Source organism: Halichoerus grypus, chromosome 6 (assembly GCF_964656455.1).
Source record: "Halichoerus grypus chromosome 6, mHalGry1.hap1.1, whole genome shotgun sequence".
NCBI lineage: Eukaryota > Metazoa > Chordata > Mammalia > Carnivora > Phocidae > Halichoerus > Halichoerus grypus.
In genome coordinates this window covers 75,779,089-75,799,294 of record NC_135717.1, presented here as the reverse complement: position 1 = coordinate 75,799,294, position 20,206 = coordinate 75,779,089, and the positions used below count along the sequence as shown (strand labels likewise).

General features: G+C 49.6%; 1 protein-coding gene across 16 annotated transcripts in view; it reads right to left on the bottom strand.

Moving 5' to 3' along the window:
• Positions 1-544: 544 nt before the first annotated feature.
• The window catches only part of MICAL3 (microtubule associated monooxygenase, calponin and LIM domain containing 3), a 270,467-nt gene continuing 250,805 nt past the window's right edge, over positions 545-20,206 (bottom strand). For 12 of the 16 annotated variants that reach the window (XM_078075384.1, XM_078075383.1, XM_078075390.1 and 9 more), the window contains 5 exons: positions 19,883-19,976; positions 6,746-6,811; positions 4,158-4,257; positions 3,924-3,997; positions 545-3,826 (listed from right to left, as the gene is read on the bottom strand). In XM_078075384.1, the coding sequence (XP_077931510.1) occupies positions 3,642-3,826; positions 3,924-3,997; positions 4,158-4,257; positions 6,746-6,811; positions 19,883-19,976 (519 nt within the window). In that variant the 3' untranslated portion in view covers positions 545-3,641. The other 4 variants (XM_078075391.1, XM_036102490.2, XM_078075389.1 and 1 more) reach the window with 3 other exon arrangements.

Here is a 20,206-nt window from a genome sequence, read left to right as displayed (position 1 = left end):
GATTGTTCCCTTCAATCTCTTGGGATTCCAGTCCAAAGAAGGGTGATATCATCTCTCCAAGACCCTATGCTGAATGTACTTGTGGACACTGACACATCTGAACGATTTAGGCCTGGAGGCTGCAGACCCCACACCACTGGGCTCCCTGGTCAGCTGTGTCAAAGGACAGAGGCCGGGCTGGCACAGACGCAGGGCTGGCAAGGAAGGCTGCCAGGAGCACGGGACCACTCCAACTTGAAGAATCTCACTTCACAGAACGTGCTTCTTCTCTTCAAGACGGTACTGGGGCCTGGTTTTGAAGAACAGCGTCTATCACACTAAGTTGTTTCAGGCATTTTCTCAAATGACAGCAGTTGATGGCTGAGCCTGGGTAAGATGAAGTTGTGTTCTTTAAACAAGCTTGGACACACACCCACACATGCGCCAGGCATCTAAATGACTTGCATGGACACCACATACCTGAAAAGGGCAGGTGTTGGAACGTGGAAATGCATCCTGGCTCGCTGCCAAGTTTGGTAAAATGACTTAAGAAATACACTCTGTATTTCTGTGAAAAACTTTTATTGCGCATAAAGTGGCCCATTCCCCTTTGCAGCTCAGTTATTACCACCTTACAACTGTTTTTCTTTGAATTCTACCTCCTGCCCCACTGAAAACTTTCTTCTCTTTTCAGAGGATAAAGAATAGTCTATCATTGCTGGTCAAAAGCAACTGGAGGATGGTTTCTGGGGGCAAAGGCCCAAAGATATCACCCGAGCAGGGTGAGAACCCCACAAGGAGTCCCTCAGACTCAGGAGTGGAGGTGTCTGCTGCCTCCCTCTGGTGATGCGGAACTGGTTGCCCACTCTGTGGGCCTTGTGTTTGGGCTCACTCAAGCTCTGGCATTTCATTTCCTGTGTCCCTGCCTTCAAGGGGACTTAAATCTCGGGAAGAACAGTTGCCTGGAGCTGCATGCATTTCCAGAGTTGGAAAACATTTCATGCAGCCTGTCACCAGGGTACTAACATAAACTGCAAACTAGTGGTTATAAAACGGGAGCTTTAAAAGAAAGGGGCACTACTAGAGCCGCAAGTCCTAACAGCGTCGGGAGTGGAGAACCGGGGCACGTGTTGGAGGCTTGTGGATTTTGGAACCTTCTCTGCAAAGTCTTCAGTCCCCTTTCTAGCAACCGCAGGCCGCAGTGTGTGCTTCGGAAGGACGCAGGGGTGTTAAAGGCTGACCGGGCCGGCCGGCCGCGAGGGCACAGGTCCCGTGTGGCGCCCGCGCTACATGAGGCTACTCACAGCGTGTCGCTAGGGTCGCGTCCTGAGCCCGCCACCTGGCACAGCGCTGCCTTGCTCCAGGGTTTGCAGGAGCCACGAGGATGGAGGCGGCTCTCCTGGGGCTGGGCTGGCTACGGCGGCATTCGAGGGGTGAAGAGGGTCAGGGACAAGGCCACACAGGCGATGAGGGGCCTGTCTCAAGTCCAATTTTACTGGAAGGGTGAGGTTTAAAGAGGGAATCCAGAACACCCTCCTCTCGCCTTTTTAAGAAAGCGCATAAACACGGACACTCCGCCTCATCAGAGAACAGGAAATGAAGGAGTCGGAGCTGCGACGGTTGCTAGCAGCACACCTCCTGCGCTTCCACAGGAGACAGATGGCAGCTCGTGGACAAAGTGAAGAGCAAGACACGTTCCCTGTTCCTTTGTACTAGGAATGAAGGTTCAAGCTGAGGCATGGCGGGGCTCCCCACAGAAGTCCCAAGGTCAGCACGGACACCTGATCTAGGCTACTCTGAGGAGCTGCCAGGCCTCTGCTCGCCCTACCCTGGCCCCTCTCCACCAGGAGTCTGCCGGAGGGCCCTTCCGGATTGGCCTGGCTCGGACAGGAATCCTCCCTGGGCTGACCGTGTGTCAGTTCTGTGGATGCCCCACCACATTTTCTCCGACTGTGGCTCTATGAGCTGTACAATGCCAGTCTCTAGTTGAACTGTGAGAAATGAGCAGTTTGGCTCAAGGAACCAGTTACATGGTGCTCATTATCCCGTGCCTTCCCATGAAGATCGAGGTGCAGAGGAGGTTCGGGGTAGAGTTAACTGTGAGAGACCAACCTAAATTCCAATACTTGCATCTCTATCGGGTTGGATCTGAGGCTGGGCTGAGAGAATTCTCATCAGCCAGAGGGATTACAAGGTCCCAGCCTACAATGCCAGCCTGGAAAAGGGCTTACCTTTAATAATAAATGTGCTATGGGGAGGTGAAACCCTGGCACCAAAATGGAGAAAATAAATGGGTTCTGCAGAGCCAGGGTTCAACAGGGAGAGGCAAGTGGCATCTGTGCCCTTTGGCCTGGCCTCAAACAGTGCTGAAATGTACCCCTGACAAATGAATGGTGCAGACACAAAGTCTGGTACCACAGTGAGGGCGGGCCGGGTCAAGGAGGAGGGGCCGGATGCCAAGTACAGGAGGGGACAGGAGAGCTAGGACCAAGAACCCACGTGGGGTTCTCAGCTGCTCCCTGATGCCAACTGGGTCAGCAACACTCTGAAGAAGGCTAATAAATAGATGGCTGGAACAGCGTTCAGTCAGTTCGGGATAGGACCGTGTAGGAGGACACGGCAGATACCCCTGTCACTCCTACACCGGGTGCCAAGTGATCAGTGTCTCTAGTAAAGATATAAAAATGAAGTTACTTCTTTTCAAGTATTAAAAAAATAAGTTAATTGACAAAAAGGGTCCGAAGCGGCTGAGCGTCTTGCTAGGCTGACAGCTTCATCTCAATGTGCAAACACAGGAAAAAGGTCAGGGAAAAAGATAATCTCCCACCCCGACGTGAAGCGCTGAACAGTAACAACGCCTGTCTGTCAACTGGGGGCTAGAAATGTAGGGCCTCATCCTGTCCCCCAAAGTCAGTATTTCCAGTGTCAAAATTGTTGTGAATTCAAAGCAGAATGCAGCAATCCTCAGGCCTCGGGTCACAGCCAGAGGGAGGCCTAGGGCATTTGGCCACAAGGGGTCCAGTGTGCGGTGCAGGGGGCCAGGGAGCAGAACCCTCCTGGGTCCTCCTTACTTGCATCATGAATTCGGGAGCCAGCCCATCTCCAGCTTCCCCTGCGATACTGGGGCAGGCACTGACCTGCTGGCCACTGCCCCCCTCCCAGGGCTTGAGTCACATCTTGCCCCCGCCGGGGTGTCTTCTTCGTTTCTTTGGTGGTGCTTCAGGAAGCATGAAGAAGATTGCTGTCCCTTCCGCTCCGTGAAGGTGCACTCTGGTGGTTGTGGTTTTGACGGAGAGGGGGCAGCTTCCATCTCTTGTCTCCTCTTGTGGAAGGAGGAGCTCCAGCCACCACGTGTCCTTGGGGAGCGAGCGGGTTTTCTTTTTTCCCATATCACATGTCAAATGCTCCGTATTCCTCTCTCTGGAGCAGGAAGTCAGGGTGGGCCTCTTCCAAGGAGCCTGAGCCACCTCGGATAATCATCTTCACCTGGGGTTCCCCAGAGCACAGACACTTGACCCACTTTTCAAGAGGCACATAGACATTTGCGTGTCAACTCCCAGGAGGTGCTGGGCCTTCTGAGATCTTTCTTCTGGGTGGTTTGGGAGAACCCAGCCTGGGTCAGGTGGATGCCACAGACCAGCCAGCCGGAGCACAGGTAGAGCTCAGGACCAGTTCAGGCTGAAGCCCTTGGATAGCATGACAGCCTCCAGATCCTTGTCTTCTTCTTTTTCCCGGAGTCGCTGTTCCTCGAGCAGGGCCACGAGGGCGTCTCTCTGCTCCACCACCTCCAGCATCTCGTTCAAGATCTTCTTCTCCTCTGACAACTCCTCCTCAGTTTTCAGGTGATCTGGGCAGTGGCCAAAGACATTAGGTCTATAGGGCCAGGAGGCAGCAGGCCCACACCCAGCTTTCCCGGGTGCCCTCCAGCCCTGTTCCCCCCTTACCTTCCACCGCCATCCGCTCCCGAAGTTCCTGCTGTAGTCGGCTCTGCCGGTCTTCCAGTTCCAGCTCCCGGGCACTGGGATTGGGGGCGGGGGGAGGAGAGAGGGAGACAAGCATGGTGACTCGGGGGGCCGTATTTCCTCATCCCCTAAATTAGGAAGCAGCTGTGCTCCTGCTGTGATAGGTGCTGAGCTGACGGCCCCCCTTAGCTGGGTCCCCAACCAAAGGCCACTCACAAAATCATCAGCTCCGACTCGTAGCGCACCATGGCATTTTTCTCTTGCACCAACTTGAACCACTCCTGCATCAGCTTGGGGTCATCTTTCTTCCCCATGCCTGCCAAGAGAGAGGGTGCGTCAGGCACAGCAAAGTGTCTGCTGTCTACCCCGGCCGGCAGGAGTCTCACACAGGGGCAAATGTGCAAAGAGAGCCGAGCAGGATGCTGCCGGAACACTCCCAAGCCAGGTCCAAAGTTTGCCTACAGCCATGGAAGGGGGCACCATGCCCCAGAGCCTAACAGAGTCTGCGCTCTCCACCTGTCCTTCCCAGGCCCAACCTGCACCCCCTCGGTAACCTGGTCACAGCCTGTTTGGACCCCTCCTGCTCAATGGATTGCTCTTGGTAGGTCTGAAGTGCTTTGCCCTCCTTTTTCCCTTTTTTTCACTCATTTCATATCTATTTGGTACTTGCTAGGTACTAGGTCTGCTTTTAGAAAACCAGTCTCGTGAACCAGGCAAATGCAAATTTATAAGCTGCACTTACCCCCTTTGAAGTTACCCTCACTGGCCCATCTCTTTCCTGGGCTGCTGCCCCCGTCTGGGCCACTGTACTGATGCATCCCCATCTCTTCAGCTCCTGGTCAGGGAGATGGCTGTTCTCAAACTGTGGCCTTAGCAGGCTTCCTGACAAACACTCTCCCAACGAATCCTGCCTGGTACACGCAGTACCTCCCAGGACGGCTGTCAGGCTCCTCACCAAGGGCAGAGAGAACACGGGCAGAGAGAACACCAGCAGACCCTAGGCACTATTAAATAAGGCAGTGCCCTCTGCTCTGACCTAACCCCAGCAGCAGTTTCTGGGGCTGATAACTAAATCTCCATCCGGGAAAGCTTGACTCTGCTGGGCTTAACTGTGGCAGGAGAACAGAAGGAAGAACTTTCCAAGGAATCAGACCACCCAAGGAGAGAACAAACTCTTTTCCCTTGGAGCACAAAGAAGCTCATTGCAATAGTGCGGTCCTGCCTAAAGCAAAAGACAGACTCTGTCAGTGGTCTTCAGTATTTCTGGATTCCAAACTGTTCTGAGAATCTCAGGAAATCTAGGGACTCTCTTCCTAGAAAAATACATGTCTACACATCCAACAATTTTATATAGAACTTCAGGGTGTTCCTGGGCCCCCTGAAGTTCATCCGTGGGCCCCAGGTTAAGAGGCATTGGACTGGGAGATCTTTCAAAGTGCCTTCCATTTTATGACTCACTTGGCTGGATGTCCTATCCCGGTAAAGACCAGACCCAGAAACATACAGAATATACCCTCAGGTGAGACAACGCGCTCCTCTGTCAAGCTCCTTACTCACTGTTTCCTACATTCTTCCCACCTGACTTCCTTGCACACTGTTCAAAGACAACTCCCTGCTGTGTTGTTTGCTTGACACGCAGGAGGCCCAAGCCAGTTAGTCTTTCAACGGGGGCCACGCTCTGGAGAGGCAGAAACGAATAGCACTCACACAAGCGGGGGTTAGCGTGTGCATGGTGCCTGGGTGCACGTGCGGCTGTGCTCCCAAGGTGGAGGCCTATCCCTGAGTCCTACTCTGCAAGACAGAAACTCCCTCCTGACCAGCCGAGCCTGCCTCTGTGGAGGGCTGGAGTGTCTGGGGATGAAAGCTCTCCTTACCCGACCCAATAGACTTGGTCCTTTGGCTTTTAGGGCAGCCCACAGCTCAGTTCCATGCATTCCTTTCTGAGCATCTCTGCACAGTGTGCCCACATGGCATGGAAGATGGAGCCCTGAGGCATGCAAGCTGTCCAGTGCAGCAAGCTGGGAATGCACTGGGAAGTCTCTCCCTCCTTCCCGCCTCTCCATGAGCAAGGACAAAAATTCCACTGGGATATATCTGAACACCGCTCATGAGCTATGGTAGAGACAGTTCACAGCCGATGAGCAAAGGTATGGCGGGGTGGGTGAAAGTCAAATGTGAGCACCATGAAGAGCAGAGGTAAGAGGTTAGCAAGGGTTAGTCATGACCACACTCCCCTTTCCCCTTCCCACATGCCTTTTCAACAACAACCTTATCACCACAACAGACTTCAAATCAGACAAACTTAAAAAAAAAAAAAAAACACACTCAGCAAGACACAGGGTAGAGAAGTTTGCATTTAGTGGGTTTTGTTTTGTTTTTTTGGAAAAGAACTTGGGGGCATTGTGTAGACCAGTCTTTGTAAGGACAGTATTCCTCGACTCCACCAATATAAATCTCTGCCACACAGGTAGGAGGTTCCTCACCCGTGTGTCCCCTCTATCTGCTCGATTTGAGTCTGGAAAGTCCCACCATGAACGGTGGCACAATGTCATGGGATGCTCAGCTGTAGCCTGAAAGGCCTGTACCTGGAGGCTCTCTGGTTTCCCTCTGTACCCCAGTCCTCCCCGAGATAGTCAAAGGGATACTGTACCTTGTAAGAAACTGCCACATACTCATGGAATTTTGTAACAAGGCTATCGAGTGTCAGAGAAAAAGAGAAATAGCTGGGTTTTGGGTCCCTGTTTGACTAGTGTTGCTACGACCCCTGAGAGGCAGTGGGGATGAGGTTGGGGGAGTTACGTTACCTTCCTGGACACAGCAAGGGCAGAAGGAGAGAGGTCTACGCCGTGGAGTCCCGCCACTGGGCTCAACTTCAAAAAGGACCAAACAAGGAAAAGGAGGAGGAGGAGACGAAGAAAGACAAAAAGGAAGAGGAGGAAAAGGAGGAGGAAGAGGAGTTTGGAATTGGAGAGGGACAGGGAGAAGGTGAAATAAAAAACAAGCAGAGGACAAAAAGCATAAGAAGTGAGAAAGGAACAACAGGAGGAAAAGAAAAAAAATACAAGAAATGGAAAAGCAGAAACAAGGGAAACAAAGTCTACAAATGAATTAAGTCCTTTTTTCAGCATGGAAACTGAACAAGAGCAGACCCAGGCATTGGGCGTGCGGCTTAAAAAAGGAATGCACATGTTCCCTGGCGATGGCGGGCAGCTCTGGGGGTGAGTGGGCTGTTCCTTCTTCCTCTGTTCCTTACTGCGAAGGTGGTGACATTTGGATATCATCATATGGTGGCCTTTGGGTTTTGGGTGTTGGGTTTCCTCCTCAAAAATGCCCAAAGCCCCTGGGATTGGTCTGCCTACCTCTGTGGAACAGTCCATGATTAAATATGTGCCCAATACTGCTCCTAGGTTTGCAGGTGATAACCTCAGGTCACCAACCAAACCCATGTGAAATATTCTAAGATGTCACCATAGATGCATGCGCTCCACGTACAACTAGCCCTGGATAAGCCTAAGGGGTGCGGAGGGGTCTGCAACCACTAGATTACCACATGCCCACAGAAAGCAGCTCTGAGTCTACGGAGGCAGCGCCTCATCTAGGGATGGGCTTCCAGGGTACTCTACAGTGCTTTGAATTCTGAGCCAGGACAAATTGAGGGAAACATAACCACACAGAGGCGACTTCCCCCAGTCCATGTCATATCCCCCCCATGTACCAGGGAGAGCCAACCACCCTCTTTTCTTCTGCCTGTCCACCTCTGGAGAGGGCTCCAGTGGCACAGCTGGGGGAGGGCTGTCCCACTTTGGACTGGAAGACCAAAAGGGGTGAGCTGACAGGAACATATCGAAAACTCACAGTAACAATGTTGCTAAGAGTCATGGACGGGGCAACCGAGAGAAGACAGGGCGCAGAGAGACATGTCTAGGACTTAGGGAGACCTGACGGTTACTCAGGGAGAGGGAGAGGAGCCCAGCAAGGGACCATCACAGAACCACTGGGGCACACACAGGAGACACAGGCTCAGAGAAATGGCCTCAGGACGGTAGGGAGCAGGGGCAGTTTTAGGATTGGAACAGGGTTTAAGAAATAGCTCTGTTTTAGTAACAGGAAGGCCCAATAGACAAGCTACTGGTCGAGGGGCCCTTCTGCTTTGCAAACGCAGGTACCACATTTTCCCTTTCTTTTAACCCTTCAGTGTTCATCATAGTGCTTTGTGCACAGTGAATCTGATATCGGGTAAAACTTCAAAACTAAAGCCAGAGACTTCTTTGTGGGTGTGCATGTGTGTGTGTGTAATGTTGATTACATCCAGGGTTCTAAACAGATGTGACTGTGACTAGCTGATGTGCTGGGGGAAGGGAGAAGGGCTCCTTTCTCTGCTTAGAGCTGATCCCCATTCAACCTTCCTTGTTTCAAAGTGCAGACTCTATGTTGGTGATCAGAACACCTGGATAAATAACACGATGTCAACGAACAATCTCTGCTGCTTCCTGGTACTGACATTACGCAAACAGACTGGTGAGGAGTGGAACGGTGTCCATAGTCATTAGCAAGGGATAGTGACATGATACACAACCAATACAGCTGAGCCCATGTACTTACATGTATGTTTAAAAATGTGTTTCTACTTTCTGGATATCACAAAATGTAACTTTTAGTTCCTTTTATGTAGACCACATCCTTATACACCCTTTCCAATACAGAAGACAATATGAGATAACAGGATATTCAGAACAGAAATTAGAAAATGAAATCAGTAAAGGGGATATCAGGGAAAGCAAGTGTTAGAAAAAGTGTAAAAAAAAAAAAGAAAAAGAGAAGGCATTGTCATAGTAATAGACAGAAGGCAGAATGGGAATGGGCCACGCCTCTGGGAGGAGCTGGGCTGAGCAGACAGGATGCATGGTTATGACTCTCTTCTCCAGACTTTCTTTCGTGCTCCAAAATCTAAGTAGTAATGTATACTACTTTTATAATCAGAAAAAACAGCCAATAAATAGTTTTAAAAATAAGAAATCAAGGGGAAAAAAATCAGTTAAATGAGGGGAGTTCCACCCGGACTTGAATCTGAAATGAGCGCACAAGGGAAGCACAGAGGTGCTGATTTCGAGTGTAATTTCTTTGCCTTTTTTGGAGATGTGAAAAATAGATGATTTGGTCACTAGTTCTAAGAGCAAAGGTGTCGTCAAGTTTATGGCAAATATAAGTCTTTACAACTTTTATTATGATTACTTTAAAATGCTGGGTGATAGGTTTCTGTGTCTTTGCAACGGGCACCCCAGTGATCACTTATCCAACTATCCCTGTGTCCCCTGGACTTCAGTCAGCACGTCTGAGCAAACCCAGAGTTTGGTCCTGGTCAGAGCTTCTCACCAGCAGATCTACACTCTCATCCCAGACTGCTCTCTCTGCCTTCGAGAAGCTGCAAGCTCACCTGCCCCACCTTCTACCCTGGCAGCAAATTGAGTGTCTTCCTCTGCCGAAGCGCTTCCTTTTGCAAAGTGACTGCTGTCGGCTGTTCTCTAGCCCACTCATCTTGACATGGGGCAGCTGAGATGGGCCACTGAACTTTGAAAAGCAGTACATCAGATTCAGTGTGCTGCATGTAATAAGCATGAGTTGTGCTTTCATTTCAAAACATTCTCACAGATGTTATTTCATCTGAGCCTTACCCTGCTCCCCGGTGGCTACCTGGCCAGGCATACCAGCTCTATTTTCAAATGAGGGTTCTGAGGCTCCAAGCAGTTAAATGTGGCATAGCCTGACTAAAGCCCACATCTTCCTCTGCCATTCTGAACTAAGAGTTTGTCCGCCCTCTTGAAAGGGCCCACAAAGGCTTGAGGCAAATCTAACAAATGGTAGCTCCTGGAAGCAGCTGGGAGAAGAGGAGTCACACGCAGACCCTACTCAGAAGGCCAGGCCTGGGTAGGCGGCAGCATCAGCCCTTCCTTCCATTATCCTGCAGAGGCCCAGAGAGGATAAGTGACTTTGCTGGGCACAGGGTGAAGCTAGGACCTGAATCCTAGGTTGGGGGTGTTCCCCACACTATCACTTGGCCCTGACCTGCCTGGACACCTCACTCTAAGCCCTGCCTCTCACGTGGCCCAGGGCTGGTCTGGCAGCAAGTTGGTGGGCCAGTCTCAAGAATTCCTGGACAAAAATAAAGGGGATGTTCAGGTCTGGTCTGGAGCCGAGAAAAAGCTGTGGGCATCTGCCTCATCCCAGGTACTTATCTCTTCCCACTACATAGGCTCCCAGTTCCTGTTGTCGGACAAAGGAGCCCTCGCCCCACGCTTAAAGCTTCAGAGTCTCTACCACCAGTGCCTAGTAGACCAGGGGGAGGGTCTAGACAGATGGCCTAGGGAGAAATCTACATTCCATAAGTATGAGCCTGGAATGCTGCATTTCCCCATGGAATCATGGTTATGTTCTAGAATGTCATAGCCTAGTACTGTGCACTAGAGACATGACGAAAGTGGGCTTTTTATAAGCCGAGCCACCACTTGTAACTGCATTTTCATAGGAAAGGGCAGAATTCCAAACAATCAGCTCATAAACATCATAGAAATATCATCCTTTTATAGGCTCAAAATTGCCCCTTGCCATCCCAACACCTTCCCTTTTGATACACTGTAGCTTGTTTCATGTATAAAAATCCATTAAGTAGCCCTGGGTTAGATTACTTCCTTTCCAGCTACATTTTTTTTTGGAAAATCCCACATAAAGGAAGAGATTCTTTTTCACTTCCTTTTGGCTTCTGAACAAGCTCCAAGGTGTCATGGATAGGATGCAGGGATGCTTACTTCTCAGTCATATTTCGTGGTTCTATTTTCCTGCTATGGTAGCTCTAGGCCTGTCTCTGTGGGCCAGTCTGTGCAGCCTTCATCTTGCCTGGGCGGGGACTCTCATTTCTCACACTTGTTTTTGGCAGTAATGCCACTCTATTTGCTGATAGCAGACCTACCATTGCAGCAGTAACTTTTTATACAATTCATGCTTACAGATACCACCAGAATGTTGTTTATCTTTTCGTAAGGAACATCAGGGGCATTACCTTTCACGTCCAAGCTCAATCTACCAGATTACATTCGCAGAAAGCCACAAACCCAGGACTGGGAGAATTTCTTGGTGATTCAGATATAAGGAATGAGGCTTTCATTGATTTTCTTTTCTGTGTAGTTCAGGTTATGTAGTCTGAAGCGAGGGAAGACTGACCAGATGTCTTGCTGCCTGTCCTGACTCCTCAGTATCAATGCCATGCTCCTGACTTGAGGCAGGCAAACTTTGCAGTGCAAGGCTGAGGCACCCAATCCCAAACACAGGGGCAATCAAGCTGGCTGGTTTGCAATGCTGCTGAGTGATAAGCAGGCATCATGATAGGGTGGAAGGTTTCTGGTCTAGCAGGCCCAGTCTACATACTTAGGGCTAAGATGTGCCTTGTGTTATTAAAAACTCAGTGTAGAATGAATCTCTAGACTGGGGAATAAATGAAGCCCCCCAACAAGGAAAAGGAAAAAAGCATGTAAGAACGGAGATTCAATACATACACGTGCGCGTGCGCGCACACACACACACACACACACGTACATTAGAATGCTGGATTTGAAATCTCAAGAATTTCAAGTTCCTAAGCAAAAACAGAGCAAGGCTAATAATGCTCTGACAAAACAGACAAATAAAAAATGTACCAACATCAACTTAAGGCAAGCAAATAGAACAGGAAGGGAGGGAAGTGAGCAGGCCTGGGCTAGGCCTCCCTGTGCCTCTACCCCAACTCACCAGCAACAATGAGAGACCATTTTTCAGGCCTTTCTGTTACATTTCTAAACCATTCATGTTCTTTCAATTTCCCTTTGAGACATACAGATCGGGTGGGGAAGTCTTCAAAAATGAGAAATTAGGTATATATGTTTAATTGAAAGTTCTTTTGAAGAGAGACCATTTTTATCTAAAGATTTCCAGTCATCTATCTGTCCTAGTGCAACAAAACGTAGTGGGTGGACCAGTTAGGGAGAGCCTGAAGAAAAGGGAAGGGGAGTGAGGTCACCTGGGGACAGTTCCTCTCTGGTCCAGGGTTCATTATGTGTCCTTCTAATGGTGTCTTTTGAAATCACAAGATTCAACAAGAAATCACTCAAGCAAGTATGTGAAGAAGAGATATTTTTTTTCTATACTCTGTGGCTCAAAAAAGACTTTTTTTTTCCTTTTTGAAAAGAGAGATTGTGCATGTGAGGGTGGGGAAGGGCAGAGGGCAAGGGGGAGAAGCTTAAGCAGGCTCTAAGCCCAATGTGGGGCTTGACCTCACAACCCTGAGATCATGACCTGAGCTGAAATCAAGAGTTGGACACTTACCTGACTGAGCCACCCAGGTGCCACAAGAGACTTTTAATCTGTATTAAAACCTGGAACCTTAAAATAGTTAGCTGAGAGCCACTGAAAGACCCTACTAAAGTAATACAGTTTACTGGGCAGAATGTGGGGCAGGGATCAGGAGTCTGGACTCCTCTGGGCAGGGTATGGAATTTTCAACACCTGGACACTGCTTGGAGCTTTGTCTCACCCACTTGAGAGCTAAGATCGGTCTGGGGCCCAGCAGTGGGGTTGCCCTGTGGCCTTCTGGGGATAAGAGTAGAGAAGCAATCAGGCTCTACAATTCAGGCACCAGATTTCAAAAGGGCAACCTTCTCCCCCCCCCCCCCAGTAATGAATATTACCAAGTATTCTAAGAATGAAGCATCAGCAGAAACTGAAAAGGGACCTAATTCTGGCATCTGTTTTCCTCTTGGAGCTGGGCAGGAACGGGGCCAGAGGGCCCTTGCTCTGTGCCTGGGGTACAAATTACTGCCTTCAGAATGGATGATTCTTTCCTGCTTCATTGACCGGATGGTAACAGCCTCTATGTGATGAATGGAACCACAGAGAAGTCTAAATTTAACACTGAAATCATAATGAGCTAGCAAAAGAGGAAGTGATGAGTTGATGAGACCCAAGTAGCAGGGGCTAGAAGGTATTTGATGGTGGGGTATTTTATAACTCAGAAGACACCTGGGGTTTCTTTTTTCTGTTTATTTCCTTTTTCCCTGAAATTTGTTGAAATTCTAAACCTGAGAGGCTAGTAGCTATTGAGTCAAGGACAGAGAACTGAAAACAGCCAAGTACATTTCATCACTCAAGCACGGGGGTAAAGAAAACAAAACTAGGCACATAAGGTGATCAGTGTGGCAACTGGATCTTGAGCTGGAGGGAAGGTGAATATAATTGTAAAGAAACAGGTTTTGACAGTTCTTTCCAGGAGATTTTGAATTAATGAGAATCTCTTTCACACACTGGAGATTCCTTTAGGACTGACATAAACATCCCCCCCTAGGGCATGTTAGGAGGAGACGGGAAAGGAGTCGAGGATATTAGACAGGAAATGGGATTTGTTAATTGGAACGCAAGCATCAGCCCTTTTACAGCATCAATGGCAATGAGTATGGAAGTCTCTCAATACACCAGAAGCTCTGGGGCACTGAGGGGATTTGCAGAGGGGTGGGAATCTGTGGCACCCTGGGGACAGAAAACAGAGAGCAGAGATGCGCAACAACCCAATCCACCTGAGGCCAAGAGCCTATTCCCTTACTGCTTGAGGTTCTCTAAGGATATGGCACTGTCATACAGTAGGAATCACAGAATTATGCCCTTTGTTTGTAAATGAATGGGCCACAAAGTGACTCTTAAAAAGGATGGGATTATGGCAAAAAATGACAGAGAATAATCTTTGCTAGTTCTTCTGTTTTAAGACCATTTCTAGGCAAGGAGCCTGCAAGGGGAGGTGAAGAGGTCAGACTGCCCATCCAAGGATGCAGGAACTCCAAGAAGGGGCCCGAGTCTCCCCTGGTTAACCTCAGGAGCAGCTGCTTGGCACTCCTCTTGACAAAACCGCCCGAAGTCTAGAAATGAGACTCATGGATTATTACTCTAATCTAATACAAATGGTGAGCTCTGTACAGCCAAGACATCAAAAATCTTGAATTCCTTTAAGGTAGTGGTTCTGCTTTAGAGGGCATGAGAGTCATCTGGAAGGTCTGTTAAAACACAGATAACCAGGCCTCACCTCTAGAGTTTCTGATTCAGAAGATCTGGGACAGGGCTGGGGAATTTGCATTTCTAGTAAGCTCCCAAGTAATGTTGCTGATGCTGCTGGTCCAGAGCCCACACTCTGAGAACGACTGCCTTAGACTTTTCCTATCTTCATTGAAAAGGATTGCAGAGTAAGTTCCATGACACAGCAAGGAGGGAGGGACATTATTATAAGCATCTGTCAACAAGCCTCAAGTTCAGTGAATTTGGGCAGAACTCACAACTGACACCTTCCCCATGCACTTGGGTCTTTTAGGGGAAACATGAACACACCCTAATGAAAACGGGTGAGGCTGAGTTCTTTACATGTTTGGTTTTTGAGTTATGACTGGCAGGGAGAGAGTCCTAGTGGATGTGACATCTACAAGTTGTAAGGAATGAGAATGAGATCAGGGCAGAGGTCACGTTTTGGGGGGAGGTGGACAGAGAGAGAGAGAGAGAATGAGAATGAGTGCATGTGTGTTACTATCAGATGACTAAACAGTATTAGAGGGACCGGGATGCAGATGTGATATGGACGGGTAAGGGCAGGTGAACTTTCATTATAAAAAATTAAAATAATCCGGGGAAGCAAAGGCTCTCTCAAATCTCCGTCTCGACAGTGTGGAGGATCCAGCATGCTGCTCTAGTATGAGCTGGAAAAGGGCCTGTGCTTTTGCCATTTGGTTATCAGGCTGATTTCTTCTTGTTGTCTGTGAGCAGGGACTGGGGACAGCGGGTGGGGAGAGGGGGTCAGCAGGGTTAGTGTCAGCAACAGACGCTGCTATACATACCACCCAGATGCAAGTCGATGAGGCCACTGTAATAAGACTCTCCCCAATAGTCTACAACAAGGAATCGGTGAAGAGAGAGTTACTGGAGCAGATAACCCTCTTGTGCCCACAGACCCAAAGCAATCAATGACACAAAGCACAAGGAACACAGAGATATAGCAAGAGGGTGAGGAGAAACAGCTGAAAAGCATGCATCTCTCTGGAAGTGCATTATCTACACACACACGTGCTGCAGCTATATACTTTCTGGTGGTGGAAGGGAGAGCTCACTCAAAACCACCAGTGATACAGTTAATAGCCAATTAACCACGGGACTGCTGTTCATACCTCTGATCAGTTACGACAGGATAGAAGGCCTTGGCTTTCCTGGGAGTCCTGACCCTGCTGGAAGTCAACTGTATCTAACTAAGATTTTTTAAAAATGCAAGGGCAGATCAGGGGCTACTTACTACCTTCATTACTGAATATTAGAAGCCCCAGGCTGAGGGTCTGAAGGCAAGATGTGAACATTCTAAAAAAGCTCTGCAAGGCCACCAATCCTTAGGTTGAAAGGCAGTCCGAGCTCTCCCAAGAATTCACCTGTGACCCCCTGCTTGAGCATATCAAACTCCTTGCAGAACTGCTTTCACTGGATATGTTTCAGATGAAGGGGATCCTGTTTCTTCTGAGGTTGGGCCCCAACTTCAGCCAGGCTTCTCTTTAAAAGCAGAGTCACTATTTGCCCTAAGGCTCTTGGAGGTCTGCCAGCCTCAGGCACTCCTTTGCCTTTCAGCTCCACGAGGCTGTCCAGCAAGGAGGTTGCATTCTTCGCATGCCTGAGATGCAGAGCCTGGGCACTGCTGAGGGGCTGGGCTTGGTCGGGCAGTCCTCATCCTCCCAGAATCATAAATGCAGAGTACAACAAAAGTCAGCTGTACCTTGTTACCCTTTGCCTCCAGATCTCTCAGGCTGCATGCTGATCCTGGCGGCCTTTTGCTCCACACGAGGGTTCTCCCTTTAAGAATGGCCGTACCAGAAAGTAGAATGTAATCCTGGAATAGTTTTTCAACTCATGCTCAAGGCTGATGCAGTGGATAAAATTTGCACCACGGTTCCAGAAACAAAAAGGGCTTCTCAGGTGCTCTAGACTAGAAATCACATCTGCCCTAGGCTTGCAGGCTCTGAACCTAACCCTTATGGTCTAGATATACATGAGCCTTAGACAAATCGAGATCAATAGGATGGCAGGGCCGTATCAGACCTCTTGTCTGCAAGGGCAGCCTGCTAACAGGCTGACCCCTCAGAGAGCTATGGAAGCTTGGGCCCATCGGGTGAGGCAGGATGGCAGGCTCAGTCAGCTGTGCCCCCTCAGGGAAGGGGCCAGCTAGCATGGCTGGAAGACTCCAAACTGCCATGCTCAGCTGAGATTATCTCCTCAAGGACTCAGCCAGGAGCAACCAGACTAACAAGAGGAACAGAACGCAGAAGCAGGAGAGAAAGGACAGCCAATGGTCACAGTTCAGCCTCAAAGATGATCTCTGCCAAGTAGCCAGGGCCACTGGGACTTCTGACAAGAGGCGAGCCTTAGAAGTGATGTGCTTAAAATAAGAAAAGGAAAATAGTATGTTTGGAAATATATTCTTATGATAGGAGCTACTATACCCTGAGAATTTCCCAAATGCATCATGGGGAAATCTAATGGAGCTACCAAAGTCTGTCTTTGAAAACAGGACAAATCTGTATTTGGGTGAAGGTGTTTTGATAAAGCTTTGCTTACCGGAGTTTGGACTAGAACAGTGGTTTTCAAACTGTTCTGTGAGACCCTAGGGTTCTTTGAGCAGTATTCCCTGGTCTCCCAACTACCTGATTCACAAATACTTTGAACTCCTTTAAAGCTTACACAAGACACACTACATTCAGAAGTCTGATATGCCGACGTTAACCCACTGAGGACCATCAACACATCCATCTGTGCTGTCAGGTAAGCTTGTTTTTGTGAGGCTCTCAGGACCAAGTTTCTTATGCCCTCCATGTGCAAGTATCTGCACTCCCTGAAAATGTGCTAGGGAAGAGGCTATCTTACGTATTTATTTAAATTCTGGCTTCCAAGGAGAGTGGTCGCGAAGAGCTGTACAGGACAGCGCCCTGGGGGGGCCATCACGCAGGGAGACCCAGCCTGTCAGAGTAGTTCCTGTCACAGTGCAGGCCTCGAGGAGGGTAACATTCAGGCCATGATGCCACAGCAGAGCTGGCTTTTGTGTTTACTGCATGCTTGGGAGCCTTTCTCTGAGATCTACTCTTTTTTTTTTTTTTTTAAGATTTTATTTATTTATTTGAGAGAGAGAGAATGAGAGAGAGAGAGCACATGAGGGGGGGAGGGTCAGAGGACGAAGCAGACTCCCCGCCAAGCAGGGAGCCCAATGCGGGACTCGATCCAGGGACTCCAGGATCATGACCGGAGCCGAAGGCAGTTGCTCAACCAACTGAGCCACCCAGGCGCCTGAGATCTACTCTTTATAAGGAACTTGCACTGCTGCTAGATTTAGTAGTGATGCTACTGTGTAAACAATTCCTACTGCTCCCACCTTTAGCTTCTGGGATGGAGGTAATTTAAACTGCACAGATCCTGAGATTTCTGAGAGAACTATTAAAACACGGTTGCCATTTCTGGCAACTCCCTCTGTGTATCAGGATGTTCTCTACACTGGGACCCAGGGATGGACCAGAGGCTGAGGCCTATTATCACTTGCAGTTCTCTACTCTGACCTGTATTTCCAAATTGGTGCTTATCAACATTCTAGAGTGGTTCTTTTTGATTTGAACTTAAACTTACAATTTGGCTTGTATGAAGAGTTCTGCTGCTAAGAAACAAGTTTGAAAACCACTGACTTAGATGAAATCCTGGTTGTATACTTTTATGGAAAGGTAATTACCTAAGCAACTAGAAAGGGGAATTTTGGCAATCTCGCACACCAATCTTCAAGGGCAGAGTTTCTATGACCCCTGGCAGTCAGCAGCTTGAATAACATGGCCTGTTCTAGAAGTACTGAGGCAACGCCACAGTCTCGAACTGCATGGCATCCAACAGGTACACAAGTACTTTGCGGAAACCATAACTCTGGGGCGGCCCACCTGAACCTCGGAACCCTGTAAGGAGGAGACGCAGACTATCTTCCTTGAGGACTCAGGCTAACAATGAAATGGAGGTACACAAGCCTATTGAGTTATTCTGACTATGTGTTGGAAGATCTATCCCTCATTTTCCATCTCGGCAGAAGTAATCTGTGGGGAAGGATAAGAAGGCTCCCTCCTGACATCTGCAAGAAGAGAAAGCAACGAGGGAAGGGCCCTGTGAGTCCTGTTACAGCTGGGCAGGGCATCCCTGCTTGGCTTAGGCTAACTCCCTCTGGATGGTCAGGCTTAACTCAGGAGGCCAAGGAAGCGCATGCAGGGCGGGAAGCCAAAACAAGGATGGTGGGGGACATCACAGCTTCTTTTGGAAGCCTGGAGACCCTCCGAGGTGAACCCAAATCTCCACTCATTGACATGGGCCAGTGCTTGCCTCGCAGTCACACGTCCCAGGCTTCTGGCTTATAGGCTGCTCAGTGGTTCGACTTTTTGCATCTCATTTGGTGGCCCAGGCTTCAAGCAGTAACTCCAGCATCAGGTAAGGCACAAAACCAAGAACATCACATCCTCATCCTTCTCCTCATCCCATCTCTTCACCTGAAGGTCATCACTGAGTCGACTGTTCAGCTGCAATATCTAGGCCTCGAAGGGCCCGGAAAGATCTTCTTCTATGCCTGAACCCTGAATCCCCCCAAATGAACTTAGGGCCTGCAGAACCCTACGAATTCATCTTGACATCAGGCACATCCTGTGAGGTCAGCTCAGCAAGATCCGATGGCAGCAACTGGCCCCATTCCTGGCTACCTCTTACTGGTTCTTCTTCAGTTTACAGAGAGCCTGCCTGCCAGGAGATGTAGCCACCCTGTCCCTCTGCCATGCTAGAATAAGGAATAAGGGGTTACTGCAAAGTTAAGTCACCTCCTTTCTTCATCCCCAGCCTCACAACTTGAACGCTGACCCTGGAGGCCTGTGCTCTCTACAAAGACATGGAGGTTTCCCCATCCAGAGGCTGGACTGAGACTCATGGACTCTTGAGAAAGCAGAGATCAGTCACTCCATGCCTGAGTTGGGCCTCTAGTTGGGGCTGTCCCAGTGGTTTGAAGGTCCTTAACCAACAGGGCTTCTTCCTGGCCCTTGGGACCAGGGATGACTCAGGTACTTCCTTGCTTCCTGTGTGCCCCACTGGGCTGAACCCACCTCGCAGGCTCCTTGGATGAACAGTGGGGGTGACTGCACTATGTTCCGCAGCTCTTCCCTGGACATGGCAGCCACTGAGCGTACGGCCCTCACAGCCATTCCCGTGTCTACCTTGTGCTGGCTCGCCACCGTCCCCCGAGCCTGTCCACCCTGCCCCGAGCGACCAGCCTCTGGGAGACACAGAGCCCGGGTTCACACTGGAGGAGTGGTGAGGGCTCTGTGGGGCATGTGTCCTCCCATTCTCTGTGTGGTCAGAGCAGGAGAGGGAGCCCACAAAGCTAAACACTGGAGGTGGCAGGTGGGGAGCAGGCTGGGGGCCCCGCTCGTGCAGTTCTGTGATGGCTCCTTGTGGTACAGTGTCCCTCATTCCCAGCTATTTTCTTCTAGAGGAAACGAAGCGGGGGAGGGGGAAAGGGAAAGGACGAAGAAGAGAGGAGGAGGCCCAGTGCTTGCCATCAACACATGAAGTGGACTGAGAGTTCGTTCTACAGATAAATGGCAAATCCTCCGAGAGGGTGGAAGAACAAGTCCAGGTCTTGGGGCAGTCCCAAACAGAGATGCTTTCCTTTTCCTTTGCTTAATAGGAAGCCCCAATCTCGGTGATGAAGGGCCCCAGAGAACCCTGCTGGAAAAGCAGCTGAATTCCACGTGAGGTGACACAAAACTAGCCTACCATGGGTGGTGGGGGCAGGGGCTTTCCTTTAGGAACAAACCTCCTCACAAAGGAGACCCAGACAATACCTGCTTCACCACGGAGCGCCTTCTCCACGGCAACCCCTCGTTCCTCCAGTTGCCTCTGCTTCTCCTCCACCTGCTCCAGCTGCCGCTGGATAATCTACAGGAAAACAGAACAGCGTGAGCACCCGACTTTCTCTCTCGTCTCCTAGCTTTCAGGAGGACAACTAAACTGTACAAACACAAACAGGGAGAAAAACAAATTAGGTCTGAAAGTTGGAAAGGCTTTTGTCCATGGGCATTAAGCCCGGAGTGGGGTGTAAAGACCACCCGCATCGAATCCCCCAGGGCCTGTCGTTAGTAAGCAGCACAGCTTACTCGTCCAGCCCT